Source organism: Magnolia sinica, chromosome 6 (genome assembly GCF_029962835.1).
Source record: "Magnolia sinica isolate HGM2019 chromosome 6, MsV1, whole genome shotgun sequence".
Lineage (NCBI taxonomy): Eukaryota > Viridiplantae > Streptophyta > Magnoliopsida > Magnoliales > Magnoliaceae > Magnolia > Magnolia sinica.
This window is the reverse complement of record NC_080578.1, coordinates 104,860,783-104,883,128: the sequence shown is the minus strand read 5'-3', so window position 1 is coordinate 104,883,128 and position 22,346 is coordinate 104,860,783. Positions and strand designations below refer to the sequence as shown.

Below are 22,346 nucleotides of genomic sequence, written 5' to 3'. Positions count from 1 at the left end.
AAAAAACTAAACTGGGCCCCACACATGGATTTGATTGTTAAGCTCCATCCCGCCTCTTTTGAAAAAAAAAAAAAAAAGTGTACATGGGTCAGAGGTCAGGACTGCTCAAAGACCAATTTGATTTTGGGACTGTGACTTAGGTACAGTGGTCCTACAGTTGCTGAGTGCATGTGTATGAAGAGTGATAGTCTGGCAGAGTATGAAAAAACATGTCTTAAGTGTCCTTGAAGATGGGCCGGCCTTGGATATGGGCATGGGCTTCAAACGCCTCGAGAAGGAGACTCCCCTGTTTGCACTTTATTCTCTTCAAATTCGATACTTTGCTGTACTGAGAACGAGGTTCTGATTATTTTTGAAGGAGAGACTCTCTCTCTCTCTCTCTCTCTCTCTTATATTTTCTTCTTCTAACCCTTCCCAAAGATCACATCTTTCTCTTCTCCACATTGCATTTTCCTCTCAATATTCTCCTTTATCTGAAATCCCCTCCTTTATTTTTATTTTATTTTTAATTTTTGCTTCTTTTAAGACAAAACCCATCATTTGTTTAGAAGATTTGAGCTTTGTCTTCTTCAATCTTCACCACAGAAACAGAGAGGTGCCTTGTTCTTTCATTCTTTCTAACTGAAGCTTTTTTTTTTTTTTTTGAGCTTCTTCTCTTCTACTGAAGAAGCAAAGAAAGAGGAAGTCAGCTTCTTCTATTCTATCTTCCTCTGGTTTCTTACAATACGCAGAAGGCAGAAATCATATACAAGGAGGGAAAAGCCCAATTCCTGAGCTGTATTTCCCCCTTCATTTTCTTTTCCCATTTCAAGAAAGACCCATAAACCAAATACCCAAGAGAAGGAAAGAAAGGGGGGAAAGCAAGTTCTTCCCAGCAGGGGGACTTGTATGAAGAAATACTGAAACAATGAGAGATGGAAACCCGAAGAAAAGCAAGGTTTTTTTCATTTCTTCTTCAGAAATGTTCTGTTTTTCTCTTCTTGTGGCTATTTTTTGCATATTTCTCTTCTGAGATTTCTGACTCCCCTTTTTTTCTTTTTCTATTTTTTGGTAATGGTTTTCTTTTATATATGAAAAAGCTCTCATGGTCTAAGACCCTTGTGAGAAAATGGTTCAATATCAAGAGCAAAGCTGAGGACTTTCATGCTGATGATGTTGTTTATTCAGGTAGGTTTCTTCTATTCTGAGATTTTGATGTGTTCTGTCCTCCTCTTTTTATTATTATTATTTATTTTTCCTTTATTTTTTTATTTTTTTGTAAATTTAGAGATTCTGGATTTGAAGCATTCTGCAAATTATTTTTTTTTCCTTTTGTTCATCTCTTCTTCTTTGTCTTAATCTTTTGAAGGTTTGAATTCTTCCTTTTTACTGTATGTAGTCATGGGTTTGATGCATACAACAGCAACCAATCACTGCTTTTTCTTACTTTATGTTCTCCTTTTTCAGGTGGGGATGGTGAATGGAGGACAAGCTTCTCAGAGAGGGAAGAAGCATGCACAATCAAGAAAAGCAAAACAGGTTCTGCATCTCAGACTGTGACTGTTTTTCACTTTGGACCACACCAAGCAATCTGCTTTTCCAAAACCCCTTCAAAATCACATACCTCTTCTTTTTTATTTTGTTTTGTTCCCTTTTATTTATTTATTTATTTATTTGATTTTCCGCCTGCTTTTGATCAGCAGAGAGATCGTTCAAGAAGAACTCGGATCGAAGTCGGCAAGGGCGGGTTGATCTTGATTCTGCTCAATTTACTGATGTGCAGGACTACCGGTATTATTTCCGTCTTGTTCTTTTCTCTATGTTGGTTATATTCTATCTTGTTTTATCCCTTTTTCTGTTATATGGTAGAATTGAATTTTTTTTGTCTTCTTCCATTTTTGTAATGTGGGTGAATAGGATTTTTGTAGCAACATGGAATGTGGGTGGGAAATCTCCACCAAGCTATTTGAGTCTTGAGGATTGGCTTCATGCCTCCCCTCCTGCTGATATCTATGTTTTGGGGTATTTTTTTGATTTCCCTTTCTCCGACCTTTCTTTTTTTTCAATCTTCTTCGTCTCCTTCTTCTTTTAGGTTCTTTGGGTATTAAAATGTCTGTTGATTCCTCCCTTTTCAGGTTTCAGGAAATTGTTCCGCTCAATGCCGGCAATGTTTTAGGTGCGGAAGACAATGGCCCGGCGAGAAAATGGCTAGCACTCATCAGAAAAACTCTAAACAATCTCCCTGGTACCAGTGGAAGCGGTGGTTACCACACGCCTTCGCCCGTTCCCTACCCCATTGCGGAATTGGATGCAGATTTTGAAGGGTCGACACGGCAAAAGGCCTCCACTTTCTTCCACCGCCGATCATTTCAGTCCTTGAGTCGTAGCCTGAGGATGGACAATGACATCTCAATCCCGCAACCTAGGCTTGACCGCCGGTTCAGTGTCTGCGATCGGGTCATGTACAGTCATAGGCCGAGTGATTTTGATCCCAATTTTAAGTGGGGCTCTTCCGATGATGAGAATGGGCCGGGGGGTTCGCCCAGTACTGGTTTTGTTTCGCCGATGTCATATGGTGCATCTTCGTCCATGGATGATAGGGATAGACCATCAGGGCATTCGAGGTACTGTTTGGTTGCAAGTAAGCAGATGGTTGGGATATTTCTCACAGTCTGGGTTAGGAGTGATTTAAGAGATGATGTCCGGAACATGAAAGTCTCTTGTGTGGGCCGTGGATTGATGGGTTATCTTGGAAACAAGGTACATTGCTGTTCCTCAAGGATTCTTTTCCTCATGTTTGATGGTTTTTGTTTCACAGTCCCAATAAACCACAAGTTGCTTCTTTTGCATTTGGCTCACTGTTTCTGAATACTTTTCAATTGGGTTTTCCTACCCATTAGTGATTGTTTTATTTCCAATCATTATATGGGCTTTATTGGTTTTCACCGACCATTGTAATTTTCGATGGCAGTTCTAGTTGCAAATTCTACAACATTCATTTTCTGTTCCGTTCCAATGGATCATGAACTCATATGAGTCAATCTGATACTCCAGGGCTCGATCTCGATCAGCATGTCCTTGCACCAAACAACCTTCTGCTTCATATGCAGTCATTTGACCTCGGGGGAGAAGGAGGGTGATGAGCTGCGGAGAAATTCGGATGTTATGGAGATCTTGAGGAAGACGAGATTTCCACGTGTTCATGGGTTAGGTGATGAGAAATCACCTGAAACTATCCTTGAGCATGAGTAAGTTTGCTGTCACCAACCTCTCAATTCAACTTCGTCTTAGTATCTTTCATTCCTCTGAGAACATCATTTATTTTCATTTACTTTCAGGTTGCTATTCGATGACTATCGTCATGTCTACAACCATTTAGAGATAGGGGAATTTACCATGTACAATGCTTGGGCCGAGTGTTTTTCATTATGTACAAGTGGGGCCCATGGTTCAAATATCTAATCCATGGATATGTTGGGTTTACCATGGATGGCATGTGCACTGAAAATCTCCCAGATCGGAAGATCCTGGCAATAGAATATTTGGCATTTTCTTGTTCAATGGTTGCAGCATTTTTCTTCTTAACCATGTGTTTGTCTTCCACCTATTGGAAGATTTGGATTTACCATCTTTTGGTGCATGACCCATCTATGTTGGGCCTATAATATCAATGGTTTGGATAACCAAACCATGGACCCCACGTGTACAAGATGAATGTCCAAAAGGTATTGTACTGACTTTCAGGCCAAGCATTGTATACTCTTTTAAAGATGCACTACAAATGGTAGATTGATACTGAAAATTAAAATCTCATTTTGTATTGTTTCATCTGTCTGGCTCTGATCCTGTAACTGAATGTTCCCTTATTTTAGTCGAATCATATGGCTTGGGGATTTGAATTACCGGATTGCTCTATCGTATCGCTCTGCAAAGGCGCTCGTCGAGATGCACAACTGGAGAGCGCTGTTGGAAAAAGACCAGGTAAGGTATCCACTTTTTTTTTTTTTTTTTTTCAGATTGTTCTTCTTCTGTTTGAGGCAACTGTTGCTTTGAAGAGCTTTTGTTACCGTAGTGGGATTCTTGCCATTTGAAGAAAGCAGGACTTCCTGTGGCTTCTTCCTTTTCTTCTTCCTTCTTTTCTTTTATCTGTTGAAGAAACTCCTTGATCCGAACTTTTGACTGCTTTTTTTAGCAGCTCCGGATAGAGCAGAGACGTGGCCGTGTTTTTGAGGGTTGGAACGAGGGCAGGATCTATTTCCCACCCACGTATAAATATTCAAATAACTCAGATCGGTATGCTGGGGATGATTTGCATCCAAAAGAGAAGCGACGGACACCCGCATGGTAAAAGAGAAAAGAGAAACACTTGTTTAATGATTGAGCAACATAATTTCTCTTTCTATTTGTTGGCGTGCCAACTGATAATCTGGTTGTTTTCATTTATGAAGGTGTGATCGTATATTGTGGTATGGAAGAGGTCTCAATCAACTATCATATGTTCGTGGAGAGTCTAGGTTCTCGGACCATCGACCGGTTTATGGCATCTTTACAGCCGAGGTTGAATACATAAACCATAGCCGAACAAAGAGAAGCATGAGTAGCTCTAGCGCCCGAATTGAGGTAGAGGAACTGTTGCCACACTCGTATGGATACACCGAACTTAGTTTCTTTTGATGGGGGAAGCCAACCTATGACCTGAATTCAGGTGAAGCTCTCTCTCCTTTTTTCTTCTTCTTTCAAATGTTCTCCTCTTTTTTCTCAAGAAATGCTAATAAGACATCATTTTGAGCAGCCCCATATGGTTGTCTTCTTTTTACTAAAGCTCTCTCTTTCTCTCCCTTTTCTATTGGTCTATAGGAAGGCTTGTAATTACCCACGAAGAGAATGGCTTAGGTTCAGAAATTCATTCAATTTTACAAACTACAGCAAGTATCGAAGTTGCAGAGCTACTAAATGCTTAGTTTTTTCTATATGGTAAGCACCGATCAAAGTCCGCTGACATTCTTTCTACTATTAACTATTCTTGTATCCTTGGAACAGAAACAAGGATAACTTTCATTCAAATCCTTTCTGTTAAAGCTACTTCTGTTTTTCCTATTTTTGAAGTGGTTCTTACCAGGTGAACTAGGCTTTTCTAAGACTGTCAGACCCCATCATATAGTTTTGATAAGAAATTTGATGATGCCCCATTCGATTGAACAAATGGGCATCCCAATTTTCTTATTAGACCCAATATATATGAAATATGCCATTTTGGAGCTTCAAGGGTGATCTGAATTCCAGTACCTGTGTCTTGAAAAGAAATTTAATTGCATATTCATATACGTTGGGAAGATCTAGAGAACAAATTGGCGAATTATCTCAAAAGAGGAATTAAAAGATACTGCTTGTCAGCAAATACACAGTTTGCGAACGTGCAGGATGCTGCATGTGGAGAATCTGGTCATCCAACCCTTCATCGGATGCAACTACCATGATTGGGGGATACCTTGAAAGTATTCCAGATTGGACAATCCTGCTTATTTGAGCAACTGTGTACAAATGGATGGTTAAGGAAAAAATGCCACAATGGTTTGGTTCAATGGAAAATTGTCCGAGGATCACAGGTTGTGAACTTATAATCTGGGAGATTTTTCATGGGGTTTTTAGTACATGGTGGTCCATCCGATAAACCAAACTGTGGGCCTGACATTTGCTGAATCCCATGCATTGGCAATATTAGGCATGCTCATGAGCAGGACATGCATAATTTTTCATCTGAAAACGCACATCATTTTGAGTTGGTTTAGTTACATTTCGTTCCCATATGTGAATCCATCCATGTTTTGTAGGTGAAGAGCGATTTGTAAAAAGAATCTTGGCTGCAAGGACAGTAAGCTGTCCATCACCACTTATACAACGGTTAGCCATTTTCATTTTCTCCTTCGGTTGATTTTTTTTTTTTTTCCTAATGTACTTCATCTATTTGATCTTGACTGGGGTTTAACGATATCTATGCAATTGCCAGATTCTAACAGGAAAATGCTGTAAATTTGTTGATAATGAAGTCCGCATGTTCAAACTCCGCAGTCTATACGTGAAAGAGTGGTAATGCTCTGGTAATTGGCTCCCCAAAATTGGCTACCTGTTTAGCAGATTTCGGGTTTTTGAGTGCTCAGAGCAAGCCCCACTTGCACCAGCATATCATCAACATAATTTGAAATTAGTAAGTTGCTCATGCTCTGTTTGGATGTGAAATTTCAGTTTAATCAAAGATGAAATTAATTATATAAAAAAAGAGGTCGGCCTCATATTGCAGTTACGTTTCTTTTTTGCCTAATTTGATAAGTAACGCCATTGTGCTTTTTGGGTCCTAATTGAAGAAAAACGCCAATTTGGGTTTTATTTTTTGTTTCTTTTCCCTGATTTACTAGACCAGTAATTGCAATTGAATTAAAAATTGTATCCAAATGCGATTGCAGTTTTTGGGCCCTCATTGAAGAAACCACACCAACCCCCCCCCCCCCCCTTCTTTTTTTTCTTTTTTTTTTTTCCTTTTCTTTCCATGGGTTTTTTGCAGATCAGTAATTGCAATTGAATTCAAGTGTATCCTATGCTGCTGTGTACGTCTAACTGAAAATGAAAACCATGATTTTGATTTGCAGGAGGAATGAAGCGAGACACGTGGGCTTCGACATTTATTCAAATTCAATATTCTTTTTAGACTATTCTTTTTGAACAATCGTAGGGGATATACTTTGGGTTTGAGATGGGGAAAGATAAGGGAAGGAATAACCATGTTGTACTTTTGTTTCTTTGTTTAAAAGAAGAGGTAGAGATGAGATGAAAGAGATGGAAGAGAGATGTAGCTTTTGCTTTTGGGTCTGTGCTGCCCCGTCATCTTATGACTTGCAAGTATTTTTGAAGTAAAAGATTTTTTTATTATTTTTTTTCCGAAGTGTATTTTGGGCTTGATGGTGGTGATGGTATGATGATGATGATGATCAAGGTATTACATAATGGGGCGATATTCCATTACTGATGCGTAGCGGGATGACTGTTTCCTTCATGTAATGGCTGTAATGTAACTGTTTCTTAATAGCATGACAATGATGTGTTTTGGGCTTGATCATATGTGCCTGTTTCTGGAATTCATTCGATAGTGACAACTCATCTACTGACAATCCAGGGTATCCAAATGGTGGGCCTCATCGACAGTCCCTCGGAGAGAATCCTAACCATCTCGTTCCGGCCGTTGAATTTGGACTGGACTGCTGATTATTTTATTTTTATTTTTTCATTTTCGAAGCTCATTTAACAGACTCCAGTTTGTTAGGATCAGTTGATCATTCTGGGTTTTGGTTCTGCACACCACCCATGATGGGGTCTGCTATTTGGATGGCCTGGATTAGCGCGCCGCTTATGTCATGTGCTGTGTGGACAGGTTGACACAATATGTTAACTTTGGAGAAAGCAGATTGCAGTCCAGACAATGCCTGTCCATTTACTCTTCCTTTTTTTTTTCCTCTCTTGCCAGAGTTTTGTATGGTTCTAACCACAAGTGCTGTGGGGCCTACATATATCCACTTTTGTTCTTTAGTTTTGCCAGATCATTTAGGACATTCCAAAAATGAGGCAGATCTAAAAACTCAATTGAGCCACACCTAAGGCGTTCTATAACAGTGGTTCAACTGCTCTTACATATTGTGAGAAGTAGTAAAAGCTGTTATAGGTTTTTATCTTTATTTTTTGTTTCTGGAATAAATCTCTTTGATGTGCACCATATCATGTAACAGTCACCATTTAAACCTTCCTGGGCCCACAGAAGTTTGGCATATAGATCTAACCATGAGTCCCAACCTCACTGTTTCTTGTGCTGTGGCTTACTTGAGTTTTGAATTCTTTCTTTCAAGAATCCTCTCGTTCAAGGGCTGTCCTAAAATGAACTGGTGAAACTGACTTTCTGAATTGATATAACAGATACAATAGAGTGGACCCCACATCATAGGGTTACAGGAAATTCGGTTGCCTGCACAACTACCATGTCACTAAATCTAATTAAGTGGCTACACAATTTCACATGGACAAGATCAAAACCGTTAATGAAGGTGGATTCTGTTCTGTCTGATCCGATGAATACGGAACATTGCTTATTTTTGTCTTTTATAGACAATTTCTAGCCACCAATCAGTTGATCACCGTCCTGTTGTAGCCTACTTGATCAGTGGTCTGAAACCGATGTCAGAGGCTACGTGAAAAACGGTCTATATACTATCTACATTATCACGTGTGCAATTGGGGTTGATCTATAAATCAGAGCTGTCCATCTAGTGACCCTACCATAGATGGCTTGTGTTTCAAAAATCACAACTTTAGAGAATCAAATCTATCAGCTTTCTTCACTTTCTCCTACTTTGACCGTCAGCCACTTTTTTTTTTTAGACGTTCAAAACTGGGGACCACTGATTATATGACTAAGACCATCCTATGCATATTTTAAATTATTTTACATCTGTAGTAGTAGGGCCCACAAGATGGGTGGCCCCAGATCCACGTTAGAGATAGCGCTACCATATTCTCCTGCTCCCAACTCTACCATATCATCTCCCTTTCTTTAAATCAGCTGTCTCCTTGATCAAGTACAGATCTTGGGTGATCTTGTGATCCTGGCCTTAGGATGTGAACAGTGCATTCAGATTTGGACAAGTGGGCCCATTTGCTCAGGGGCAGGCACCCTTTGGAGACCAAAATATCTGAAGAAAAGGGGACCGTTGGTTCAGTGGTCCAGACCATCTTTCAGCTGGGTCCCATTATGTCTCCCAATATTGGTACATCCTGGCCCCCAATCTAGTGCTTTATTTTTATTTTTGTTTTTATTTTTTGTCTTTTTCAACTGAATGGACAGTGTTAGTATATTTCTCTTCTTAACCGTCTATTTTCAGGCCTATACTTTAGAAGGATGTAAGTGTCAAAGTCAAGAGATTTTTGAGGTGTGGTCCATCCATGATGGGCCCAACAGATCAATGATGTAAGGTTACTTAAGGAATGGGTGGGTCCCCAGTTTTCCTAACCAGGGTTTTTGTGTCCACAACACAAGGGAGGAATTTTCAGGTTGCTAAAAGGGGAAGTTATTTGATACTCTGGCAGCATGTGTCGTTTGATACGCATGCACCTGGAAATTGTATACATGGCTTATATTTACTCAACATAAACCGATTAATTTGTGGAACCTACTGTTGTTAAGTCATATTCCTAAAATCGCATTTTTAAAATAACCCTAGCCTCTGATCTGTGGATGTTTTTTTTTTTTTGGTTGAAATAGAGCCATTGGATGCATTTCATATCTAACCTTCCAATCAAATGTCCGCTAATCTGAAAGTCACATGATCAAGTAATCTTAATTTTTTGTTCAGATACATCTACACTAGAATGCATGCCACGTATGCAATTTGAGGGAATTTCTAGGTGCCTGTGTATCATCCATCACACTCTGCCCGAATATGAATTTTTTTTTAAAAAAAATATTAGCCTATGATGACTGGATGCATCTTTTAAAATAATTAAGCTATGATAAGTAAGAGGAGTTACATTTCCCTATGCATGTAATCATGCAGAGGTTTGCCAAGTGCAGATGCGGATTACCTGGAGACCCGGTCCCTGGTGACCCGACTGTGGGGCCCACCGTGATGTATGTGTTTTATCCCTGCCGTTCATCTTCTTTTCCAAATCATTTTAAGGCATGAGCCCAAAAATAAGACAGATACAAAGCTCAAGTGAACTACACCATTGGAAACAGTGAGGATTGAATGCCTACCGTTGAAAACTTCTTGGGGCCATATAAGTTTTGGATCATCCAGGTCATTATGGTAAATAAACATCATGGTGGGCACTAGGAAGGTTTCAACGGTGGGCTCATTATCCCCAATGCTTCCTATGGTGTGGTCCAGTTGAACTTTGGATCTTCCTCATTTTTCGGGTCATGCCGTAATATAATCTGGAAAAACGGATGGACGGTGTAGATAATATACATACATCACTGTGGCCCCACGAAGTTGAGTCACCAGATCTCCAGGCAATCCACATTGGCCAAGCGCTGCAAATCTAATCCATTCAATAGGTGGGCCCATTCATTCTATGGGCCCCAATAATGTCTCTGATCCAATCATCAGGTGGGCCACACCATTAGGGACAATATGAAATATATATATAATTTGAATTTATATATACGCCACAATCTGAGGTTGGTTTTATTTTTTACATTATTTTATAGGGTGTGGGAGTATCATGAGATGTGTTACACCATCTAACCAGAATGGCAGATCCTCTTCTCTTCACTATGATGATGGGATGCCCTAAATAATCATCCCAATCCAACCTTTGAATTTTCATACATGGGTCATTTTACTTATTTTATATGATGTGAGGACCAGGGTAGCATGATTATTTAGTGGAGCCAGTGCATCAGGCGTGCACCAGAGTATTGTATTCTAGTATGGTGATTGAAATGTCCCAAAAAATAGTAATATCAAATAAGAGGTTACTGTAGCTTGTCCATTGAGTAGGGTCATCCATCATGAAAATAGGAAGTAAGTGAACAATCATTCAAAAACCTCCAAAACAACATGGAGGCATAAATATGGATGGATCCTAATGATTTTTGGAGGTTTCCATTTTTCATGATGGGGCGGCCCTACTGGATGGTTGGATTCCATGGACCATGTTGGGACTCAAATACAGCTAGTGGCATGGTTTTCATGGGTTGGCTGTCATGCCCATATCATGGTGGGACTCATTTAGAACCTGTTAGAGAAAATAGGCCACTGTACATCTCCAATCAGCCTATGCTTGTGACTTCTTTATATAGTCATGGCTGATTTGATTGATGGTGATGGAATGTGGAAGGATGGGTTTTCTTAAATGGGCTAATAAATGTTCCTTTCCTGTGAAATGTGAAAGTAACGCAGTAAGAAGAAAAATAAAAGGAGTGACCAAGTCACACTGAATTGTCCATCAACATATTGTTAGATTATATGTTTTTTTTTTTTTTTTTTTGAAAAGCATTTAGATAGAGAATGATGAAAAATGTAAAGAACTTAAGATGGATTAAGACATGCATAATACGTCTTTTTATTTTATTTGTTTTTTTTTTTTTTAACACACCTCCACCCCCACTTACTCACACATGAGCATGGACTGCGCACTACCTCACTAAGACCAAGCTAGAGACATACAATCATATTAGAGGCTCCATGCTGCAAGTCGTGATGTGTTTTATGCAAGCCCCATATATCCATTTTGAAAGATTATTTTAGGGCATAAGTCCTAAAATGAGGCCGGTAAAAGGCTTGGGCAGACTCAACCACAAGAAGCAATGATGACAATGATCCCACCATTGAAACCTTCTTGGAGCCGACCATAATATTTATATTATTTCTCATCCAACAACCTATTCATAAGGTCACATAGGCATAAATGAAGGGAAAACATAAATATTAGCTTAATCCAAAACTTTTGTGGAAGAGGTTTTTAGCGGTAGGCATTAAATCCTCACTATTTCTTATAGTGTGGTCCACTTAAGCATTCGATCTACCTAAATTTTGGGCTAATCACCTAAATTAAAATTTCAAAATGGATGGACAATGTGGATAAAACACATACATCATTATGGGGCCCATAGTATCCCTGACAGAACCGTTCATCTTTAGCTAGGTCCTATGTAGGGTGGAACTCAACACGAGAATGTATACACTTACGTGATTCGAACAAATGACCTTTCACTCTAATACCATGTCAAACAACTAATTTCTCTAAAAGCTTAAGCTACATGAGAATAGCGTACGCTGTATATCAAGAAAGCTCAATATATATTGAGGGATCTTAACACTCTAACAAGTCGGGACCCATATGTGTCTATATTAATTAACATGCATAACATGTACGGTGCTTAAAGTTTGATAGTAGTACTCAAATATGCATGGTTACATGTGTAGAAGGTTATTTTGTTGCATGTTGTATTAAGCTTTCAACATATATATAATCTATCCTACCCTTTTAGTAAGGACAAAGTATCCTTAACTAAGAAAGGTCATATTAGTTGTATATCTATATTAGATATATTTCTTAACAGTTGTTTCAACACTAAGGTCTAGGGTTTGAAAAGAAAAAGAAAAATAAAAGACTAAGAAATTGCATCTTTTGCAACTGGCTGATGGATCGGACAGTTTGATTTGGTTTTCCAGAAGCTCGTGGCCAACTCTTCAAAATTTTCTTCTGAAGTTTTCTCTTTGATCTCTTTCTCTCGGCATTCCGAGGTGCAAAATGCACCAAAACAACTGCATTAAGCAAAAGTTTCATCATTAATTATTTCCAAACTTAACAATATACTAGAAAGAGGAATGCTATTTAAAACTATCCTACATGTGCTTTTTGGAACAATTAATGCATGAATCCCAGCCATGAATGTCCTTTAACTTAAAAAATCAGGTCATTCCATGCATCGACACCACATGTTCAAAAAATTCAATGTGGATCACATGAAAAACATTTCAATGAGAAAAATAAAATAAAGAATATCAAATACAATTTACTATCTGAACATGTTTGGCATTGTTGGGCCCACATGATGATTGGTCCAACGATTGGGATTGTCCATTGTCAATATTTTATGCTGTAAAGGCAATCTAAAGAAATTTAAGTTGAATTATGATTTTGATTGTTATGGTTAAAAATGGATTGGCCAATAAGATAAGGTTAGGTCGAACACTTGCGTACAACGTGAGCTCGGTCAACACCGGTTACAACCCAGGAGCCCCTAAACGGCCAGAAAGCAACAATACCCTAGTAAGGAACCGGTTTACCCCTCGAGCTTGGTTACCAGAAGATGAAGTAACTTCGCTTCCATCAGACACCAAGCTCTTTCACAGTCCCGTACATTTTCGAGCTACCATTCGGATCGTTTTTTGAAAACACCTTCTGTCCCATGGGATAGGACAGTCATCTCGGATTACTGCCTACACTCCACTAAGGAATGGAGCTCGGCCCCTGTGCTCAGACAAAGGCAAGTTGGCATGTCAACCATGTGTGAGGGAAAGCCTGTCCACAGTTTACAAGAGAATTTAGGTCGGCAAGCCACTCTCAAAAGCAACCATATGGGTCACCTCGGACTGTCCACCTCAGTCTCCTACCACGCACTTCTACCAGTTCCGACCTAGTATCGACCATCCAAAACTTACCAAATGTACTCATCCGAGATCCTAGCTAAGAATCTAGGAGGACAACTGCAATACGGGTCTGTTCGAGATATTCGTCGAAGATCTCGGAAGATCATTATAATATGCCAATGATTCGAATCCCTCTACAATACGTCCTTGCTAAATAGGAAGATTTCCTTTCACGCCACCAACTATAAAAAGGGCATCTCTAACGGTGAAAAGTACACACAATTTAACTCAGAAAATACTCCCAAAACTGCATGTTCAACTAGACCTAACCTTCATGTCTGATTTTGGCATCGGAGGGTCCCTTGCTACAGTCAGGGTCTCCATCTGTCTTGTTTTGCAGGTCTCAAGTAATCTAAGGAGGACGTTTATATTTTTGCATCAACACTGGTCATCATTTTATGTAGATGATTTTAGATTTTTAAAACGAAAATTTTGAAATGCTCACATTCATGAACTCTAAAAATTCATGATTAATATTTTGGGATTAATTTTGTCCCCTTGTAATAAAAGCATGATTTACAACTTATATTGTCAAGGATTTCTACCTTAACGAATATTAGAGAATTTCTACTCATTCTCAATTTGTATGGTAAGGTAGGACGTCCATCTTCTATATGTTATTATAAATAATATAGATACGATCCTGACCTTGGAAATCAAAAGGTGATTTGAAACACTTCTTAATGTTCTAATTTAAAGTATACTTGGTATAATAGCAAATAATGCATAAGATGGTGATTGGATAGAGAGTGAAAGGATGTCCATACCCGAACATGAAGATGTCATTGTTTTGGAGCAACTTGTTATTGCAAGACCGACATGTCTCCATAAATCTGTTTTGCATTTTCTCGGATCGAGGGGGCGACACCACCGTAAATACAGGCTTGGGTGTTGCTTCCTTTGACTTGGAGACCTTTCTAACATGCGCCTTGGGAGCAATGTAGTTGGGTTTCCCCTCCCATGGTATATCGAACCTGGTCAGCTCCCCTTGGCTCGATGATCTGTACATGCGCCTCATTGTCTTCTTTCAATGGGGAGAGAGAGAGAGAGAGAGAGAGAGAGAGAGTCCTAATCTCTGTTGGTAGAGTAGAGTCACTGTTGGAGTAGGGAAAAAGAGACGGAGATATATGAACGTCCCACCTGAGGAAGTTGGCATCGTCCCAAACTTTTTAAAGGGCACACGAGGTGATCTATCATTGATCTGAACCGTTCATTCATTCATACTACTAAAGAGAAAGCTATGGTGTAAGAATCAAACCGATCAGATGATCCTAACCATTTGAATAGGACCAATTTGTACCAACCGTAGGTTGTTTAAGATTCATAAATCACATGGTTAGAATCATCAAATCAAAGTGTTATTCGGGATGATAAGAAATACAAAGTGGGACCTATCTACTATGTGTTTCAAGATGATGATTGGACCTATTTGATTTTCTAGTCAATCTTGACGGTCCATTTTCATGCTATTGATGGGAAGCTCATGAGCAACAGATTGGCATGATTTTTCGCACCATGGCTAGCTATAGTAGGAAACATCACATGTTTCTAAGAGAAACTTAACATACAAATCGAGGTGACGGTTCCCTTGATGTTTTGATGAAATCCTATCCGTCCATCATGTGTGCCCCCTCCCATTCTCCTTGGATTCCAAAAATCCCACGAATCCAAAATACAGGCAGGCAACACTCATTGTAGTGTGAGTGCACGGGTGCAGGACACAAACACATGATTTTACAAGGTACGGCATCCAACCCATTAAGTAGGGTCGCCCTGCTATAAAAGTGAGACACACCAAAAATCAGGTTCAATCCAACCATCGTCTGGGCCACCACATGTATTTTGACGTGGTATGGCCCACTTGATGATCCAACACTTCTTTTTTTTGGCATGCTGACAAACCTCCTTGGGCAATTTCTCCCCATAGTTTTTCTTAGGGGATTTTCAGATTTTTACGTTTTTCTCATATCGGTAAAATCTCACTAATATATATATATATATATATATATATATATATATATATATATATATATATAATTTAAAATTTTTAAATATTGGTATACATTCATTAATTTAGATATTTAGATGTTTATTATGTTAAAAAAGTGAAAAAAATGGCGATAATATAATTTTAGGAATTTTGAGGAGAATATGAGGAGATATTCTATAACAGTCGCAATGATTTGTGGTAGGTAGTTGAAGCGTGCGTTGGATGACATACACAACAAAGTGGTCCCAATCACTTCCAACTCTTTTTACACCCAATGTTGAACCAGTTTTTTCAGGCATTTGAATTACTTTCCACTCAGTTGACTAACTTTTCACACTAAAGTTGCATTACAACGGTTTGTATGATAACCTTATTGTACAACATTTGTACGGGCGAATCCACTTTTTTTTTTTTTTGGATCTCCTAATTTCAGTTATTTTTGGTACATGGCCAATGGATGGGGAGGCACATCATAACAAGTTTTGGATCACTTAACCTTAGGCCCCTCTACCTAACATAGTACTCCTTATTTCTACTGTCCATCTAAAGACCACCACTAATGCAACTACACCCACAAAAAACCAATTTGAAATGAATGTAGACAGCTCTGTATTATTTCCCAATCATAGTTATAAAATTCAGTGTCTCTTCTCGAAACTCAGCCAAGTCAGTTTGACTCGATGAATCACCATGAAACTCGCTGGTGAGCTCAACTCAGCCAAACTCAGCAGGACTTGTTCAAGTTGGTACGCTACCTTGGTCGACTCGACGAGACTCAAACTGAGTGCAAAGCATGAGGGTTGAACCCCCTGACCTTTCAGGGAGAGTGAAGCAACTCTACCACCAAGGCATGCACTTCATCCATGATAGTTTTATCAATTATTAAATAGGTATTATTGCTTAAATATTCCTATTAATTTAATAGTTGAATATTGAGTCAAGTTGATTCGAATCAAGCCGATCCGGATGGACATTGAATTGAGTCGACTTTTTGGGTTTTTTAAACTATGTTCCAAATTAGACATAGGGATGATGTACTTCCACAAGGTGGCAAAACACATATTGCTTAGGTAACCTGAAAGCTAATACCATCCACATTGATTTCACAACAAATCTCTACAACAAACATGATATGCAAGAAAGTGGTCAGATTACCATATCATTGATCAGGAGACCTGTGTTTCTCTTCACCTCAAAATTCAGATGGTTGTTGTTCTACTCTAGCCATTTCCTAAGCAGAACATGTCCTGCTCATTTCCCTCTATTCAATACAACCCAACTGAATTACCACCAACCAATCTACCCTCTTTCCTCTCATTAGAAACCTGCATGGGCAAACCCAAATGTCAAAACAAATGTTGCATGGTGCATGCTAAACCATCTGAATTTTGACCACTGACCTTTTTTTTTTTGCCCTTCATTGAGTGGCCACCAGTTGGATGGTTAGGAATTTGTTCTGTGTTGCTGACAGGCTAGGCTATGCTTGATCCACAATAGAGTTCAATCAACTAAATATTTGTTACACCATGACTAATGCATGATGGGGCAAACATCTGAATGTCTCAAGCATTGTGCACGAATGCCACATGTATGGTACAAATGAGCCCACCTTTCATATAGATGTCTTAGACCACATCATCATGCGGATGAGCCTTAGTGGAGAAAGGAGGTAGATGGAGAAAAGAAACCAAGAAATACCAAGAAACACATTACACAAACACTGGTAAAATGGTATATAACAAACCAGTATCAGCATATTTAGTTGCGGTTAAAACAATGGACCCTCAAATTACAGCCAGTGAAATTATCATATCTTGGAAAACTCAAAAAATAAAAATAAAAAATAAAATAAAATTGTCTAACAAATACATGCTAGGAAGTTGCCAAGAATCAAACATACATGCCAGGCAGCAAAATTCTCCCATCAGAGCATCATTCCCTCCACAGTTGTAGCAAAGAAATCTTCATTAACAGGATACATTAGTGCTATGGGCCGTCTCTCCAACATCTTCGTGCATGAGCTATCGTCGACAGCAGATTCACTTTGGAAGAGTTAGCCATGAATTTCTATAACATACATTACAGAAAAAACAAAGAACACATCAAACTACTCGTATATCCACAGCCCCATAAAGTCGTTCAAACCTGCAATTCAGGAATGGAAGACAAAAAGGACAATAAAATCAAAAGTAGGGATCCTCCTCTCCAATGTAACAAACACAAGCAAAATATTATTTGACAAATAAAGAAGTTATTTCTTTGTTCGTCTGAGAATCTACGTGCAGAATCCACAATATTGTTTATAAACAAAAAGAGTCATTTTCTATGATGCCGAGAAAATTTTAGCAGTACAAGTTCTAATGAATTTTTGCAAGTGGACATGGTCAAATCTTTCAGACCCCAATCAGTTGGGATAAGGCTTAGATAACATGGATGCCTGAAGAACAGAAACAACTGGGCAAACCATGTCAAGATGATGCTATGCCCTCCAACCATATCTCAAGTTTTCAGTTTATACAAGTGGAGCCCATTGCTCAATGATTCAAACCATTGATTCCATAGACTCCACATGGTCCGTGCACCAAATGTCCCCACATTGGAAGGCCCTGACCATTGAAAACAACAGACCTTTTATTGGTCGAATGGGGAGCTTTTCTGTAATTCCATTCTTAACCATTCATTTGCTGGCCACCAACTGATGGGTCAGGTTTTTCCAATTTGCATGATTTTTGGTGCATGGACCATACACATTGGAGCCCATCATATCAACAAATGGTATACCAATAGAAGTTTGGAAGTCAATGAGAGATACTGGGTTATTTTGGTTGACAAAGTTGTTCATCGAAGAAAATGCCAGAGGCAAAGTAACGTGGTACCAATTTATAAGAGTAAAGGAGACATATAGAGCTGCACTAATTATAGTGGGACTCAACTCATGAGCTATGCTACAAAACATTGGGAGCAAGTGAATAAGCAAAGATCAAGGCATAAGATGAATATATTAGAAAACCAGATTGGTTTTATGCCAAGGAGGTCTACTCATGGTACTGAATGATGGTATTGGCCGCCGTAAAGGCCCCGTGGAAAAATGATACGATACGGTGTCGCGTATTGGAATCGGGCCCGCATTGGCCTATATCGGTCAAAAAAAATTTTTGAAGCAAAAAAATATGAAAAAATATCAGAAAAATAGGAAGAAAATGAGATATCCACGAATCTATCATTTTTGTGTGTGTGTGTGTTTTGACCATGTAGTCAATGGTGCATCGGACCATTCTTTGATGAGAATGTTGTCTATTGAATTGACTTGTTGAAGGTCAACTAAATGGGTCCTAATTGAACACAAATTAAACATGATTTGATGAACAATGGCCCATTACATTGGAAATACAACAATACCTTAGGTGATTTCAATTGCTCTTGGTTTTATTGAATCTCATGTGATGAAAAAATACATAGAAACTTCATTTATTTCAAATATTAGCATGGATTGAAATGGAATTATCATGCATTGATGTGGATTTGTGGCTTAAAAAATAACATTTAAGTGAAAAATGGGGGAAATCCTAATGTCTCCATTTTTATATTGCAAAATATGCGTTTTTCACAATTAATTAATCGAAAGTATGCAAGAAAGTTATTCTCACAAGTAAAACTACCCTATAGATGCAACGGCTATAGAAGCTCCACCAACAAAGGATTTTGTTTTTATTTTATTTGAAAGGTAACACTAGGGATTGAAACTTGGATTACTCACACACACTTTTCTATCTCTACCAGCTCATCTAACCATGGGATAATACTTCACCATTTAGCACATAGCAGTAATTTGATTTGAGCAATACCCAATTTGTTGTTCTGTAAAATGTACTACGCCCACCAATGAAATTCACTTCCTTCATGCCGGTTACCAACACCGATCCTACAAAGCACCAAAATGCTCATTTAAGTACATTGCAGCATATTTCAAATTCTATGCTTCATTGTCCAATTCAGAAAAAATAAAATAAAATAAAATAAAATAATTAAAAAAATTGGCTACTATGTTTTATATTTTTATATTTTTTATTTTTTTAAAGGGAATGGAATTTTATTGAAGAAGACAAACCCGAGGGGAGCACAACTTGTGATCACTCACTACTAAATTTTTGTTTAGCTTCTAATCATAGTTGACATACCCTGTTTGGTACATCAATGGCCAACATGTTGATGGACACAGCCGGTTGTCCTCAAATTGGATGGGTTGGAAAGTTGAGATGTTGAGTGAAGAAAAGGCAATAGTCTCATGTCGCTTGGATAAAATACACCCTTGATTGTGATGGATGGATCTAAATTTTTCTTCAAAAAACACCAGCCCATTTCTTAAAGGCCAAAGCAGCTTCCCTCCTCTTGCACTGGGCTTCTGTCTGGAACTTGGGAGCTTTGCCCTTGTAAAATGTCCTGTGATACTTCAAGAAGAGAGTTCTGTACTTGTACTTGTCAATGAACAGACCCTCCCCCTCCATCATCTCCACAACTTCATTAGCTCTCAAGAAAAACCCGCCTCTCACAAAGCTATACAATAAAGAATCCAGGAGCTCCTGATCAAACTTAATTGGGCTGGAAGAGGCAAGAGCTTTCATTTCACCCCACAGCTCCGTTATCTCAATATACTTTCCCCCTAGAGCTGCATACCCAGTAACCAACGAATGAAAAGTCTGAGCGTTTGGCTGATGCCCCAAAGCCTTCATCTTCTTCAGAGCCTTTTGAGCATCGTGCATTAACCTCTTCTTACAAAAGAAATAGATCACACTGTTCCAATCGTGAACACCACAGTCTGCTCTCTGTTCTTCCTTTATTTCCTCTAAAAGCTTAGCCATTAGACCTGCTTCACCACTCTCAGCACAGCCTTTCACCAACATCTCAAATTCAGGATGACCAGTTTTCGATATCTTAGCCTCTTTCATCTCTTTGAATAGATGGAGAGCACCACTTGTGTCCTTTTGAAGCACCCGAGATTGAATCAAAGCCTCATAGCAGCTTGAATCAATCTGGACGCCTGCCTTACGGGCATCCCTTAAAAGTAATGTGACCTCCCTGGCCCGGTTTGCTTTGCAATAGGCTTTTAGGAGGGATGAGTAGACAGCGGAACCAATTCTCACCCCAGCAAACTGCATTTCATCAAGTAGGTCATGTGCCTTGTCCAGCCATTGTAGTGAGATGCAAGCATCAATGACATGAACAACAGCAGATTTATCGGCAGAGACAGGACCATCCTCCTTATCTGCCCTGATTAAAAACATTGCCAAATCACTGAGCTTGTCTGCTTCCAAGTAGGCCTTAACCAGTTTGGCATAAATTCTTTCAGTTGGACGGAGGATACCACGATCGGACGTAACCAGCTCAACTTGCATCTGCAACTCACCCAGCAACAGATCGAGTGATTCATGAGCCTCTGCCTCAAGCCTTGAAAATTTCTTATCACTGGAGAACTCCAAAAATGATGGGGCAGCACTACCAATAAATGCAGGCTCATCTGAAAAACTAGATTCTATATGGTTAGCAGCCTGCACGGAACTTTGTTTCTGATGGGAGGGCTTCCCACCAGTTCCGACAGCTTCAAGTACTAGCGTTGCGGCAGACAAAGAGCTACGAGCTTCTTTTGACTTGCGGAGAATTTCCAGTACCATCTCCGATGCAGAATCCAGATCCCCAAATTTTAAATGGCATGAGAGCAAACAGTTGTAGAACTGCTGAAACTGAAAATCACCCAGACCACAGGCTTCATCAATGTATCGCTTGAGTTTCTTGATTTCTTCCCTACGCCCATTCCTTTCATAAATGTGTACCATTATGATCAGCGAGGTCGCGTCAGGTTTTACTCCTATTCTAGGCATCAGCTCAAGAAGCTGCTCAGCTTTCCGGGCAGTCCCGAACAACAAACATCCAACCAGAGTGATGTTAAAAACAGTAGTGTCAGGTTTCATTGAGAGCAATGGTCTGTTGCACTTCTTCCGTGGGTCCACCCGGTTATCTTTGAATAAGTGCCCGATCTCAAGAACTAACTCAGCAGCAAGATAAGCACCCTGGGCTGTTCGTGACATATGTGCTATGATCCCCGACCATGCAGTTATGGGTACAAATTCCTCGAACTCCACGATTTTTCTCAAGATGGTCGATGCGGGAACTGGCAGTCCACACCTTGCGAGGACAAATGAGTGATATATGAGGCATTCCTTCTCTAATAACTGATGCTTACCCTCATTAAAAACCAGCTCCACCAAACTGTAAGCTTTGTCAAGCCACCGGCGGTCATCGCTCTCTGTGAAACCTGCAATGAGTTTGCTTAGAATGGATTTCCTAGGAAATCCTTCCATCAACATGTACTGCTCATAAAACTTCCAAGCATCTTCAAATCTCCGTTCATCAAGAGCATTTCCTAACTCCACAGCTAGTCGAGCTGGGTCCCGAGCCTGGACCAAAATCATTCCAGTCATAGTGGAGAATGGGGCTAAGAATGAGCAGCTAAAACCATTATCAGGCTTTGCCACAACTGTGTACACATCTAAGCTATCGAGAGTGGAGAGCCTATTGAAAGACCTGTGGTTTAAACAGACCAGGGATGGGTAACCAGAAATTTGAGCAGTATTGTAATGCCAACCATTGACTAAGGAAGATGTTGAAGGTAACAGATAGCCGAGTTTTCTAGCAGCTAGCAATCTTTCCATCATGGCTGAAAAACAGCAGTCAAATTTTGTAATGATGAGCTAATCTCAGATATATTTACAGGGCTTCAAGGATTCCCCACGGTCATCATGACTGCAATAAAGAAAAAGAAGGCAATAGATTTTGTAACAAACCAAAAGACCCCCCAAAAAAAAAAATGCAATGACATGCTTACTCTCAATGGATATTGAAAGACGGATTATTTCATAACTAAGGGTGTGTAAGGTTGAACCAAACATCATGATAGTTCATGAAATTTGGTACAACCAAACACACCCTTGATTAAATGGTGAATGATATTTATGATGGAGGGTATCCAGCAGTCACAAAACAATTTACCCATCAAGGAACAGGACCAAGTGAATGGTTAAGAACTTGGACAATTCATCAAAGACCAGATGATAGGACCAGTGGATTAGCAAGTAAAACAAATTAAATGTAAATAAATGGGTAGGTAGGCAAAAGGGTGTGTG

General features: G+C 39.3%; 3 protein-coding genes across 17 annotated transcripts in view; 1 reads left to right on the top strand and 2 right to left on the bottom strand.

Moving 5' to 3' along the window:
• Positions 1–253: 253 nt before the first annotated feature.
• Positions 254–7,090, top strand: LOC131249418 (type IV inositol polyphosphate 5-phosphatase 7-like). 4 transcript variants are annotated; one of them, XM_058250199.1, is made up of 14 exons: positions 254–937; positions 1,080–1,167; positions 1,447–1,518; positions 1,683–1,770; positions 1,897–2,001; positions 2,115–2,739; positions 3,034–3,227; positions 3,852–3,960; positions 4,172–4,323; positions 4,428–4,684; positions 4,837–4,953; positions 5,811–5,880; positions 5,987–6,184; positions 6,624–7,090. In XM_058250199.1, exons 1-10 carry the CDS (start codon positions 908–910, stop codon positions 4,651–4,653), a joined length of 1,689 nt encoding a protein of 562 aa, XP_058106182.1. In that variant the 5' UTR covers positions 254–907; the 3' UTR covers positions 4,654–4,684; positions 4,837–4,953; positions 5,811–5,880; positions 5,987–6,184; positions 6,624–7,090. The 4 variants fall into 4 exon arrangements, with proteins under 4 accessions (XP_058106182.1, XP_058106180.1, XP_058106183.1 ...); XM_058250197.1 differs by having other exon boundaries at positions 1,680–1,770; XM_058250200.1 differs by having other exon boundaries at positions 257–937; positions 4,175–4,323.
• A 4,851-nt stretch (positions 7,091–11,941) lies between these two features.
• Positions 11,942–14,187, bottom strand: LOC131249817 (FCS-Like Zinc finger 2-like). Its single transcript, XM_058250573.1, has 2 exons — positions 13,946–14,187; positions 11,942–12,290 (listed from the first exon to the last, which is right to left on the bottom strand). Exons 1-2 carry the CDS (start codon positions 14,185–14,187, stop codon positions 12,137–12,139), a joined length of 396 nt encoding a protein of 131 aa, XP_058106556.1. The 3' UTR covers positions 11,942–12,136.
• A 2,743-nt stretch (positions 14,188–16,930) lies between these two features.
• LOC131249417 (pentatricopeptide repeat-containing protein At1g03100, mitochondrial) overlaps positions 16,931–22,346 on the bottom strand; it is a 60,226-nt gene continuing 54,810 nt past the window's right edge. For 5 of the 12 annotated variants that reach the window (XM_058250190.1, XM_058250184.1, XM_058250186.1 and 2 more), the window contains 3 exons: positions 19,347–21,966; positions 19,014–19,090; positions 16,931–17,313 (listed from right to left, as the gene is read on the bottom strand). In XM_058250190.1, the coding sequence (XP_058106173.1) occupies positions 19,509–21,878 (2,370 nt within the window). In that variant the 5' untranslated portion in view covers positions 21,879–21,966 and the 3' untranslated portion in view covers positions 16,931–17,313; positions 19,014–19,090; positions 19,347–19,508. Of the gene's footprint in view, positions 17,314–18,925; positions 19,091–19,276; positions 21,967–22,346 lie in introns of all 12 variants that reach the window. The other 7 variants (XM_058250194.1, XM_058250185.1, XM_058250195.1 and 4 more) reach the window with 7 other exon arrangements.

Bases quoted from the DNA above. Each gene is read 5' to 3' on its own strand.
- LOC131249418 (XM_058250197.1), top strand. From the start codon at position 908: ATGAGAGATGGAAACCCGAAGAAAAGCAAG. The intron at 3,961-4,171 runs GTAAGGTATCCA...TGCTTTTTTTAG, and splicing joins CGCTGTTGGAAAAAGACCAG to CAGCTCCGGATAGAGCAGAG. The intron at 4,324-4,427 runs GTAAAAGAGAAA...TCATTTATGAAG, and splicing joins AAGCGACGGACACCCGCATG to GTGTGATCGTATATTGTGGT.
- LOC131249817 (XM_058250573.1), bottom strand. From the start codon at position 14,187: ATGTACAGATCATCGAGCCAAGGGGAGCTGACCAGGTTCGATATACCA. The intron at 12,291-13,945 runs GTATGGACATCC...TGCTTAATGCAG, and splicing joins AATGACATCTTCATGTTCGG to TTGTTTTGGTGCATTTTGCA.